At 38.9% G+C, this 12,139-nt stretch overlaps 1 protein-coding gene across 1 annotated transcript; it reads right to left on the minus strand.

Moving 5' to 3' along the window:
• Window positions 1–2,325: 2,325 nt before the first annotated feature.
• On the minus strand, window positions 2,326–3,334 carry LOC114113757 (olfactory receptor 8S1-like). Its single transcript, XM_027965943.2, has 2 exons — window positions 2,576–3,334; window positions 2,326–2,496 (listed from the first exon to the last, which is right to left on the minus strand). Exons 1-2 carry the CDS (start codon window positions 3,332–3,334, stop codon window positions 2,326–2,328), a joined length of 930 nt encoding a protein of 309 aa, XP_027821744.1.
• Window positions 3,335–12,139: the final 8,805 nt, after the last annotated feature.

Consider the following 12,139-nt stretch of genomic DNA (forward strand, 5'->3'; position numbering starts at 1 on the left):
GAAGAGATGCTGAATTCCTCATTTTATTTTATTTATTTATTTATTTATTTATTTTTACTGTATTGGTTTTGCCATACATTGACATGAATCCAGCACCGGTGTATATGCGTTCCCAAACATGAAACCCCCTCCCACCTCCCTCCCATAACATCTCTCTGGGTCATCGCCGTGCACCAGCCCCAAGCATGCTGTATCCTGGGTCGGACTTAGACTGGCAATTCGATTCTTTGAAATCCTCATTTTAAATAAAACTGTTAGCAGCTGTGATTAGATCCTTTCCCCCTCAGCCTTCTAACAGGTGATAAAAAAGATCTGATACTATTATTCTAACACACATTGAACAATACATAAAAGAAATTCTGAGGTCTTCAAGGCAGGAGAGTGAGACTTCATGCTTTTGTCCTTGTGAGAAATTCCAAAGTGTGTTTGATGGACAGACATTTCCTCCCTTTCTTGTAGGTGAGACATGGATGACTCCCTGGATATCAAGTAAAGGAAGCACCAAGAAATTTACTTACAAACATAGGGATTCATGAAAGGAGGGGAGACTGACCTGTCATTTCTCTGTTTGGAAACTTTTGATAAATTCTATTTCTTTCAGATTGGTTCATGGTAATGTGTATTACTTGATATAGTAACAAAACATTTTATTTTGAATGTAATGAAAAGTTAATGGAACTTTAATAGCAAATGCTTTATTGTAGCTATTACCATCTATCACATTTGCTGTCCACAGAGCAATACCTCATTATTCAGAAATGAATATTGAGCAGCAGTGAAACTGATCTATAATTTCTTGTGATATAATGTGTATACAAATATGAATGAATAGAAAAAACAGATAAATAATTTGAAAATGCATACTTGATGAATTGTATGTCAAGAATGGCCTATTGATATGCATTTAAAATGATTTAAACATAAAATGGTTTTTCTCGGTTGGCTAGTTATCCTTTACATTCTCCAAAAACCAAGTGAAAAACATCTCAAAATACTACAGGTGCTCAAATGTTTTTCTCCTATAAGGAATTTTAAAATATTTTGATAATAGAACTTAAATGAGTGTATTACTATAGAAATGTATCATTAAGGACATTTAGGAATATTCAGTTTCAGTGAGTTATTTTTCAACTGCTAACCTAAGGACTCTGATGCTGGGAGGGATTGAGGGCAGGAGGAGAAGGGGATGACAGAGGATGAGATGGCTGGATGGCATCACTAACTCGATAGACGTGAGTCTGAGTGAACGCCGGGAGTTGGTGATGGACAGGGAGGCTTGGCGTGCTGCGATTCATGGGGTCGCAAAGAGTCGGACACGACTGAGCGACTGAACTGAACTGAACTGAACCTAAGGAAATGCAAGATTCCTTCAGGGAATAAAAATGTTGCCCTGAGCACTTAGATCAGAAGAGGTATCAAGGATTGGAAAGGATCCACAAAGGAAAGGAAGAAGCCACTGACCATGGCTTCTGTCCAGAACCTAACTTCACATTTGCAATTCTGTCCAGAACCTAACTTCTGTATGCTCATTTTAGAAATAGAAGTGCTTTGCCCCGGTACTTGTGTTTTTGTCCTTGTGTTTTTCAGGCAGTATGCCTCTACCCGTAGCTGTGGGCCCTACTTAAATCCAGAAAATGGTGGATAGCTTTGTTATGCTACTCTAGGACAGAGGAGTCTGGCGGGCTACAGTCCATGGGTTACAAAGAGTCAGACTTGACTGAAGCAACTGAGCACACACACACACACACACACACACACACACACACACACACACACACGGAGTGGAATTCTCCACAGGCCTAGTTCCCAACTTAAGCTCCCTGTAAGAGAAAATATCTGGGATAGCTTTAGCCCCATTATGATGACTCACTCATTTATCTCCCTGTAACTTTAACCTGAACTCATTATCCAATGGCCCTATGAACTTATGACCTTTGTCCTTCAAAGATTCAGGAAATTTTCTGCTTAGGAAAACTATAGCTTTCAGTGCCTTTTGCAAACTCAGCTACAAATTCTGATATCTAATTTACACCAAACTCACCTTAATACGCATATATGAGAACAAGTAGGAAATATTGATGAATATGTTCTAAGCAAATTTTTACAGTGTCACATGAATATTTAATCAATGTTTTGCCTCTGAGAAGATTGAACTGAACGATCCACTGTATAATAGATCTATATTATTTTTTCTTTAGTCCTTTCTGATTAATTTTTCCAAATTTGACATTATGAGCAGTCAGAAAATTCCTAATGTCAGTGATGCGATATCTTGCTTTACGTATTTCTCTTGCAATTACTTGTCATTATCTCTTTATTCTGCCTTCAAAAACATTGTAAATACTTTCCCAGTGTTCTTTGCAGAGCTGCTTTCACCTCCTTGTTCCTTAGGCTGTAGATGAGAGGATTCAGCATGGGAATGACTACGCTGTACAGCACAGAGGAGACCAGCTCCAGAGAGGATCCTGAGGTTGGCGTGAAATAACAGAGAAAACCGTTATTTTTGAATAATGTTCAAAATAATAACCGTTATCATTATTTGTTTATTATTAATAATAATAATAACCGTTATTATTGAACCAGAGAACAAGATTACTGTGGTGAGGCGGGAGGAGCACATAGAAAAAGCTTTGCTTCTGCCAGAGGTAGAGGTGATGCTCAAGATGGTGGAGACTATGCAGGTGCAAGAGAAGACTGAGAGGGAAGTTACAAGGCCATGTGGGATGAGGGACCAGAGCATGGCAATGAGGTTGGTGGACGCATCTGAGCAAGAGAGAAGGAAAAGAGAGGGCAGTTCACAACTATAGTGTGGAATGATATGGGTGTCACAGAAGCCCTTTTTCATTGCCAGAGGGACACTGATGAGTGTGTTCAGAATGCCCAGGCTCCATGAACCCCACACAAGCAGTACATACCACTGTTCACTCATCACCTGGCCGTAGAGTAGTGGTTGGCAGATGGCGACACAGCGGCCATGCGCCATGACTGAGAGTAGAGAGGCTTCAGTCCCTGCAGTGATAAACACAAAGAAAGCCTGAGCCAGACAGCTCTCTACGGAGATGGTTTTCCTTTTAGAAAGGAGGTTTTCCAACATCTTCGGCACAGTAACAGAGGAGAAACAGAGGTCTAAGAAGGAGAGGTGACTCAGGAAGTAGTACATGGGGGTGTGAAGGTGAGAATCAGCTTTGATTACTCGCATCATTGTCATGTTTCCTGTCAAGGTCAGGAGGTAAACCAGCAGGAACAGCACGAAGAGCAGAGCCTGGGTATGGGGATCACTAGAGAGCCCGAGGAGGATAGATTCCATCATGGTGCCGTGGTTTCCCAAGGCCATTTACAGAGACTTGTCCCTACATATGATAAAGAAAAGCATGACAGTGAACTTTCTACTATCCTCCTCCAAGCAGTTTTCATACTGCACTGATTATCTTTTAATATCACAAGGATTCAACTTGGGTCAAGGTTTGTGTCAGTCTCATGGGACATAGAGAATAAGATTCATTGCTAATTTTTTAAAAGGCAGTAGTTCAAAAGAGAATATAAAAATAAAGGTAAACAATTGAAACAGAGTGTGATTAGCTGCAATGGGAACTCTGATTTAGAGAAAAATTGGTGATATCATCTAATTTAAGGTAATGGAGCAAAATTGTTAAGGATAAGTATCATTTCTCTATGGAGGCATGGAATGGAAGCAATTTACACTGAGGTAGCTGTGTAGACCTTCAAGGCCTGCAAGACCTAGAATTGACACCCAAAAAGATGTTCTTTTCATCATAGGAGACTGGAATGCAAAAGTAGGAAGTCAGGAGATACCTGGAGTAACAGGCAAGTTTGACCTTGGAGTACAAAATGGAGCAGGGCAAAGGCTAACAGAGTTTTGCCAAGAGAACACACTGGTCATAGCAAACACCATCTTCTAACAATACAAGAGATGACTCTACACATGAAAATCACTGGATGATCAATACCAAAATCAGATTGATTATATTCTTTGCAGCTGAAATTGGAGAAGCTCTATACAATCAGAAAAATAAGACTGGAAGCTGACTGTAGTTCAGATCACAAAATCCTTATTGTAAAATTCAGACTTATATTGAAGAAAGTAGGCAAAACCACTCAATCATTCAGGTTTGACCTGAATCAAATCCCTAATGATTATACAGTTTATGTGACAAACATTCAAGGGATTAGATCTGATAGACAGGGCCTGAAGAACTGTGGACGGAGGTTCATAATATTGAACAGGAGGTAGGGATCAAAACCATTCCCAAGAAAAAGAAATGCAAAAAGGCAAAGTGGTTGTCTCAGGAGGCCTTACAAATAGCTGAGAAAGAGGAGAAGTGAAAGGCAAAGGAGAAAAGGAAAGATATAACCATCTGAACGCAGAGTTCAAAAAATAGCAAGGAGAGATTAGAAAGCCTTCCTAGGTGAACAATGCAAAGAAATAGAGGAGAACAATAGAATGAGAAAGACTAGAGATCTCTTCAAGAAAATTAGAGTTACCAAGGGAACATTTCATGCAAAAATGGGCACAATGAAGGACAGAAATGGTATGAACTTAACAGAGGCAAGAGATATTAAGAGGTGGCAAGAATACATTGAAGAACTACCCAAAAAAGATCTTAATGACTTGGATAATATGATGGTGTGATTACTCACTTAGAGCCAGACATCCTGGAATGTGAAGTCAAGTAGGTCTTAGGAAGCATCACTATGAACAAAGCTAGTGGAGGTGATGGAATTCCAACTGAGCTATTTCAAATCCTAAAAGATGATGCTGTGAAAGTGCTGCACTCAATATGCCAGCAAATTTGGAAAACTCAGCAGTGGCCACAGGACTGGAAAAGGTCAGTTTTCATTCCAATCCCAAAGAAGGGTAATCCCAAAGAATGCTCAAACTACCGCACAATTGCACTCATTTTACAAGTTAGCAAAATAATGCTCAAAGTTCTACAAGTTAGGCTTCAACAGTATGTGAACCAAGAACTCTCAGATGTTCAAGCTGGATTTAGAAAAGGCAAAGGGACCAGAGATAAATTTGCCAACATCTGTTGGATCATAGAAAAAGCAAGAGAATTCCAGAAAAACATCTACTTCTGCTTCATTGACTCGGCTAAAGCCTTTGACTGTGTGGGTCACAACAAACTGGAAAATTTTTTTCTTCTTTTTTTATTTTTTATTTTTTTATTTTTTTTTATTTTTTTTTAATTTTATTATTATTTTTTTCTTTTTTCTTTTTTTTAAATTTTAAAATCTTTAATTCTTACATGCGTTCCCAAACATGAACCCCCTCCCACCTCCCTCCCCATAACATCTTTCTGGGTCATCCCCATGCACCCGCCCCAAGCATGCTGCATCCTGCATCAGACATAGACTGGCGATTCAATTCACATGATAGTATACATGTTAGAATGTCATTCTCCCAAATTATCCCACCCTCTCCCTCTCCCTCTGAGTCCAAAAGTCCGTTATACACATCTGTGTCTCTTTCCCTGTCTTGCATACAGGGTCGTCATTGCCATCTTCCTAAATTCCATATATATGTGTTAGTATACTGTATTGGTGTTTTTCTTTCTGGCTTACTTCACTCTGTATAATCAGCTCCAGTTTCATCCATCTCATCAGAACTGATTCAAATGAATTCTTTTTAACGGCTGAGTAATACTCCATTGTGTATATGTACCACAGCTTTCTTATCCATTCGTCTGCTGATGGACATCTAGGTTGTTTCCATGTCCTGGCTATTATAAACAGTGCTGTGATGAACATTGGGGTACATGTGTCTCTTTCAATTCTGGTTTCCTCGGTGTGTATGCCCAGAAGTGGGATTGCTGGGTCATAAGGTAGTTCTATTTGCAATTTTTTAAGGAATCTCCACACTGTTCTCCATAGTGGCTGTACTAGTTTGCATTCCCACCAACAGTGTAGGAGTGTTCTTCTCCACACCCTCCAGCATTTATTGCTTGCAGATTTTTGGATCGCAGCCATTCTGACTGGTGTGAAGTGGTACCTCATTGTGGTTTTGATTTGCATTTCTCTAATAATGAGTGATGTTGAGCATCTTTCATGTGTTTGTTAGCCATCCGTATGTCTTCTTTGGAGAAATGTCTATTTAGTTCTTTGGCCCATTTTTGATTGGGTCGTTTATTTTCTGGAGTTGAGCTGCAGAAGTTGCTTGTATATTTTTGAGATTAGTTGTTTGTCAGTTGCTTCATTTGCTATTATTTTCTCCCATTCAGAAGGCTGTCTTTTCACCTTGCTTATATTTTCCTTTGTTGTGCAGAAGCTTTTAATTTTAATTAGATCCCATCTGTTTATTTTTGCTTTTATTTCCAGTATTCTGGGAGGTGGATCATAGAGGATCCTGCTGTGATTTATGTCTGAGAGTGTTTTGCCTATGTTCTCCTCTAGGAGTTTTATAGTTTCTGATCTTTTTTTTTTTCATTTTAGATCTTTAATCCATTTTGAGTTTATTTTGTGTGCGGTGTTAGAAAGTGATCTAGTTTCATTCTTTTACAAGTGGTTGACCAGTTTTCCCAGCACCACTTGTTAAAGAGATTGTCTTTACTCCATTGTATATTCTTGCCTCCTTTGTCAAAGATAAGGTGTCCATAGGTGTGGATTTATCTCTGGGCTTTCTATTTTGTTCCATTGATCTATATGTCTGTCTTTGTGCCAGTACCATACTGTCTTGATGACTGTGGCTTTGTAGTAGAGCCCGAAGTCAGGCAAGTTGATTCCTCCAGTTACATTCTTCTTTCTCAAGATTGCTTTGGCTATTCGAGGTTTTTGTATTTCCATACAAATCTTGAAATTATTTGTTCTAGTTCTGTGAAAAATGTGGCTGGTAGCTTGATAGGAATTGCATTGAATTTGTAAATTGCTTTGGGTAGTATACTCATTTTCACTATATTGATTCTTCCAATCCATGAACATGGTATATTTCTCCATCTATTAGTGTCCTCTTTGATTTCTTTCATCAGTGTTTTATAGTTTTCTATATATAGGTCTTTAGTTTCTTTAGGTAGATATATTCCTAAGTATTTTATTCTTTTCGTTGCAATGGTGAATGGAATTGTTTCCTTAATTTCTTTTCTACTTTCTCATTATTCGTGTATAGGAATGCAAGGGATTTCTGTGTGTTGATTTTATATCCTGCAACTTTACTATATTCATTGATGATCTCTAGTAATTTTCTGGTGGAGTCTTTAGGTTTTCCATGTAGAGGATCATGTCATCTGCAAACAGTGAGAGTTTTACTTCTTCTTTTCCAATTTGGATTCCTTTTATTTCTTTTTCTGCTCTGATTGCTGTGGCCAAAACTTCCAGAACTATGTTGAATAGTAGCGGTGAAAGTGGACACCCTTGTCTTGTTCCTGACTTTAGGGAAATGCTTTCAATTTTTCACCATTGAGGATAATGTTTGCTGTGGGTTTGTCATAGATAGCTTTTATTATGTTGAGGTATGTTCCTTCTATTCCTGCTTTCTGGAGAGTTTTTATCATAAATGGATGTTGAATTTTGTCAAAGGCCTTCTCTGCATCTATTGAGATAATCATATGGTTTTTATTTTTCAATTTGTTAATGTGGTGAATTACATTGATTGATTTGCGGATATTGAAGAATCCTTGCATCCCTGGGATAAAGCCCACTTGGTCATGGTATATGATCTTTTAATGTGTTGTTGGATTCTGATTGCTAGAATTTTGTTGAGGATTTTTGCATCTATGTTCATCAGAGATATTGGCCTGTAGTTTTCTTTTTTGTGACATCTTTGTCAGGTTTTGGTATTAGGGTGATGGTGGCCTCATAGAATGAGTTTGGAAGTTTACCTTCCTCTGCAATTTCTGGAAGAGTTTGAGTAGGATAGGTGTTAGCTCTTCTTGAAATTTTTGGTAGAATTCAGCTGTGAAGCCATCTGGACCTGGGCTTTTGTTTGCTGGAAGATTTCTGATTACAGTTTCAATTTCCGTGCTTGTGATGGGTCTGTTAAGATTTTCTATTTCTTCCTGGTTCAGTTTTGGAAAATTGTACTTTTCTAAGAATTTGTCCATTTCTTCCACGTTGTCCATTTTATTGGCATACAACTGCTGATTGTAGTCTCTTATGATCCTTTGTATTTCTGTGTTGTCTGTTGTGATCTCTCCATTTTCATTTCTAATTTTATTGATTTGATTTTTCTCTTGCTTCTTGATGAGTCTGGCTAATGGTTTGTCAATTTTATTTATCCTTTCAAAGAACCAGCTTTTGGCTTTGTTGATTTTTGCTATGGTCTCTTTTGTTTCTTTTGCATTTATTTCTGCCCTAATTTTTAAGATTTCTTTCCTTCTACTCACTCTGGGGTTCTCCAACTCTTCCTTTTCTAGTTGCTTTAGTTGTAGAGTTAGGTTATTTATTTGACTTTTTTCTTGTTTCTTGAGGTATGCCTGTATTGCTATGAACTTTCCTCTTAGCACTGCTTTTATAGTGTCCCACAGGTTTTGGGTTGTTGTGTTTTCATTTCATTAGTTTCTATGCATATTTTGATTTCTTTTTGATTTCTTCTGTGATTTGTTGGTTATTCAGAAGTGTGTTGTTCAACCTCCATATGTTGGAATTTTTAATAGTTTTTCTCCTGTAATTGAGATCTAATCTTAATGCATTATGGTCAGAAAAGATGCTTGGAATGATTTCAATTTTTTGAATTTATCAAGTTTAGATTTATGGCCCAGGATGTGATCTATCCTGGAGAAGGTTCCATGAGCACTTGAAAAAAGGTGAAATTCGTTGTTTTGGGGTGAAATGTCCTATAGATATCAATTAGGTCTAACTGATCTAATGTATCATTTAAAGTTTGCGTTTCTTTGTTAATTTTCTGTTTAGTTGATCTGTCCATAGGTGTGAGTGGGGTATTAAAGTCTCCCACTATTATTGTGTTATTGTTGATTTCCCCTTTCATACTTGTTAGCATTTGTCTTACATATTGTGGTGCTCCTATATTGGGTGCATATATATTTATAATTGTTATATCTTCTTCTTGGATTGTTCCTTTGATCATTATGTAGTGGCCTTCTTTGTCTCTTTTCACAGCCTTTGTTTTAAAGTCTATTTTATCAGATATGAGTATTGCCACTCCTGCTTTCTTTTGGTCTCTATTCGCGTGGAATATCTTTTCCAGCCCTTCACTTTCAGTCTGTATGTGTCCCTTGTTTTGAGGTGGGTCTCTTGTAAGCAGCATATAGAGGGGTCTTGTTTTGTATCCATTCGGCCAGTCTTTGTCTTTTGGTTGGGGCGTTCAACCCATTTACGTTTAAGGTAATTATTGATAAGTATGATCCCGTTGCCATTTACTTTATTGTTTTGGGTTTGGGTTTATACACCCTTTCATGTTTCCTGTCTAGAGGATATCCTTTAGAATTTGTTGGAGAGCTGGTTTGGTGGTGCTGAATTCTCTCAGCTTTTGCTTGTCTGTAAAGCTTTTGATTTCTCCTTCGTATTTGAATGAGATCCTTGCTGGGTACAGTAATCTGGGCTGTAGGTTATTGTCTTTCATCACTTTAAGTATGTCTTGCCATTCCCTCCTGGCCTGAAGAGTTTCTATTGACAGATCAGCTGTTATCCTTATGGGAATCCCCTTGTGTGTTATTTGTTGTTTTTCCTTGCTGCTTTTAAAATTTGTTCTTTGTGTTTGATCTTTGTTAATTTGATTAATATGTGTCTTGGGGTGTTTCGCCTTGGGTTTATCCTATTTGGGACTCTCTGTGTTTCTTGGACTTGGGTGATTATTTCCTTCCCATTTTAGGAAGTTTTCAACTATTATCTCCTCAAGGATTTTCTCATGATCTTTCTTTCTGTCTTCTTCTGGGACTCCTATAATTCGAATGTTGGAGCGTTTCATATTGTCCTGGAGGTCTCTGAGATTGTCCTCGTTTCTTTTAATTCGTTTTTCTTGTTTCCTCTCTGATTCATTTATTTCTACCATTCTATCTTCTATTTCACTAATCCTATCTTCTGCCTCCGTTATTCTACTATTTGTTGCCTCCAGAGTGTTTCTGATCTCATTTATTGTGTTATTCATTATATTTTGACTCTTTTTATTTCTTCTAGGTCCTTGTTAAACCTTTCTTGCATCTTCGATCCTTGTCTCTAGGCTATTTATCTGTGTTTCCATTTTGATTTCAAGATTTTGGATCATTTTCACTATCAATATTCGGAATTCCTTCTCTGGTAGATTCCCTACTTCTTCCTCTTTTGTTTGATTTGTGGGCAACTCTCCTGTTCCTTTACCTGCTGAGTATTCCTCTGTCTCTTCATCTTGGTTATATTGCTGCGTTTGGGGTGGCCTTTTATATTCTGATAATTTGTGGAGTTCTCTTTATTATGGAGCTTCCTCACTTTGGGTGGGGTTCTATCAGTGGCTTGTCAAGGTTTCCTGGTTAGGGAGGCTTGTGTTGGAGTTTTGGTGGGTGGAGCTGGGTTTCTTCTCTCTGGAGTGCAGTGGAGTGACCCGTAATGGGTTATGAGACATCAAAGGTATTGGGATAATTTTGAGCTGCCTGTATATTGAGGCTCAGGGGAGTGTTCCTGTGTTGCTGGAGAATTTGCGTGGTATGTCTTGTTTTGGAACTTGTTGGCCCTTGGGTGGGGCTTGGTTTCAGTGTAGGTATGAAGGCTTTTGATGAGCTCCTATTGCTTAATGTTCCTGAATTCAAGAGTTCTCTAATGTTTTCAGGCTTTGGGTTTAAGCTTCCTGCTTCTGGTTTTCAGTTTTATTTTCACAGTAGCCTCTAGACTTCTCCATCTATACAGCACCGATGATAAAACATCTAGGTTAAAGATGAAAAGTTTCTCCACCTTGAGGGACACTCAGAGAGGTTCACTGAGTTACAAGGAGAAGAGAAGATGGAGGGGTAGTTAGAGGTAACTGGAATGAGATGTGAGATCAAGAGAGGAGAGAGCAAGCTAGCCAGTAGTCACTTCCTTATGTGCGCTCTATAGTCTGGACCGCTCAGAGGTATTTACAGAGTTATACGGGAAGAGGAGAGGGAGGAAGTAGACAGAGGAGACCAGGAGGATAAGAGAGAGGAATGAGTAGGAGAGAGACAAATTCTGCCAGTAACCAGTTCCTTAGGTGTTCTCTACCGTCTGGAACACACAGAGATTCACAGAGTTGGATAGAGAAGAGATGGGGAGAAAAGAGACAGAGGCCACCTGGTGGAGAAAAAGGAGAGGCCAGAGGAGGAGAGAGTGGACAAGCCAGTAATCTCGCTCTCAGGTAAACTTGGGTAGTGAAGTTTGGGTTTTTAAATGTACAAAATTGACAACAAAGATTAAAAATCTGGAGTAGAGGTTGGATTTTCAAAGATACAATATTAAAGAAAAGCAGAAGGAAAAAGGAAGAAAGAAAAAAAGAATTATTAAAAACAAACAAAAACAAAACAAACAAAACACCAACAACCATCCAAAGAGTATATATGGTGTTTGCCTTAAAAAAAAAAAAGTCTTTTTTTTTAAAAAATAGTAATACTAGGTTATAGAAATAAAAATTAGAGGAGAAATAGAAGATTTAACAATTTTAAAAAAAGCTCGGAAAAAAAGAAAAAAAAGCAAAAGGCAAAAAAAAAGAATGATTTTAAAAATATTAAAAATTAAAAATATATCTGGCTCTTCTCTGATGTTATGGGCCGTGTGGGCTCACTTCCAAGGTGGTTCCTCTGTTTAACTTCTTCTGTTTGCTGGTTTTTAGGCTCACTAGTTCAGTCGCGCTGTGGGGAGGGGGGATGCTGCAAACAAATAGCACTGTCGTGTGTACACAGTATCTCTGCCCCGCTTGACCTGTCCTTTCTCGCGGCGCACAAACCGCTCCGGCTCTACGATGCTCAGCCGGGAACCGTCTGGGGCCGGCCCTAGGCTGCGTGCACTTCCCCGGTCCAAGCCGCTCAGGTTCGGCCCTCAGGCAGCCCTCAGAGGCACAAATGCGGCTGGGACTTCGCTTTGTGCCCTTCCCAGGTCCGAGTAGCTCAGGAGTTTGGCGAGCGCAATCGCCGTGGCTTGTCACCTTTTCCGCCGCTGCCACTCAGCTCTCTGGGTGGACCGCTGGCGCACCCCGTGAGGCAGACTGTGACTTCCAGCACCCCCAGAAGTCTTAGCAAAGGAGCCT

Source organism: Ovis aries, chromosome 3 (assembly GCF_016772045.2).
Source record: "Ovis aries strain OAR_USU_Benz2616 breed Rambouillet chromosome 3, ARS-UI_Ramb_v3.0, whole genome shotgun sequence".
NCBI lineage: Eukaryota > Metazoa > Chordata > Mammalia > Artiodactyla > Bovidae > Ovis > Ovis aries.

Coding starts and splice junctions, on each gene's coding strand:
- LOC114113757 (XM_027965943.2), bottom strand. CDS start 3,334: ATGGCCTTGGGAAACCACGGCACCATGATGGAATCTATCCTCCTCGGG. Junction 2,497..2,575: donor TAATCTTGTTCTCTGGTTCA/ATAATAACGGTT, acceptor TTCAAAAATAAC/GGTTTTCTCTGTTATTTCAC.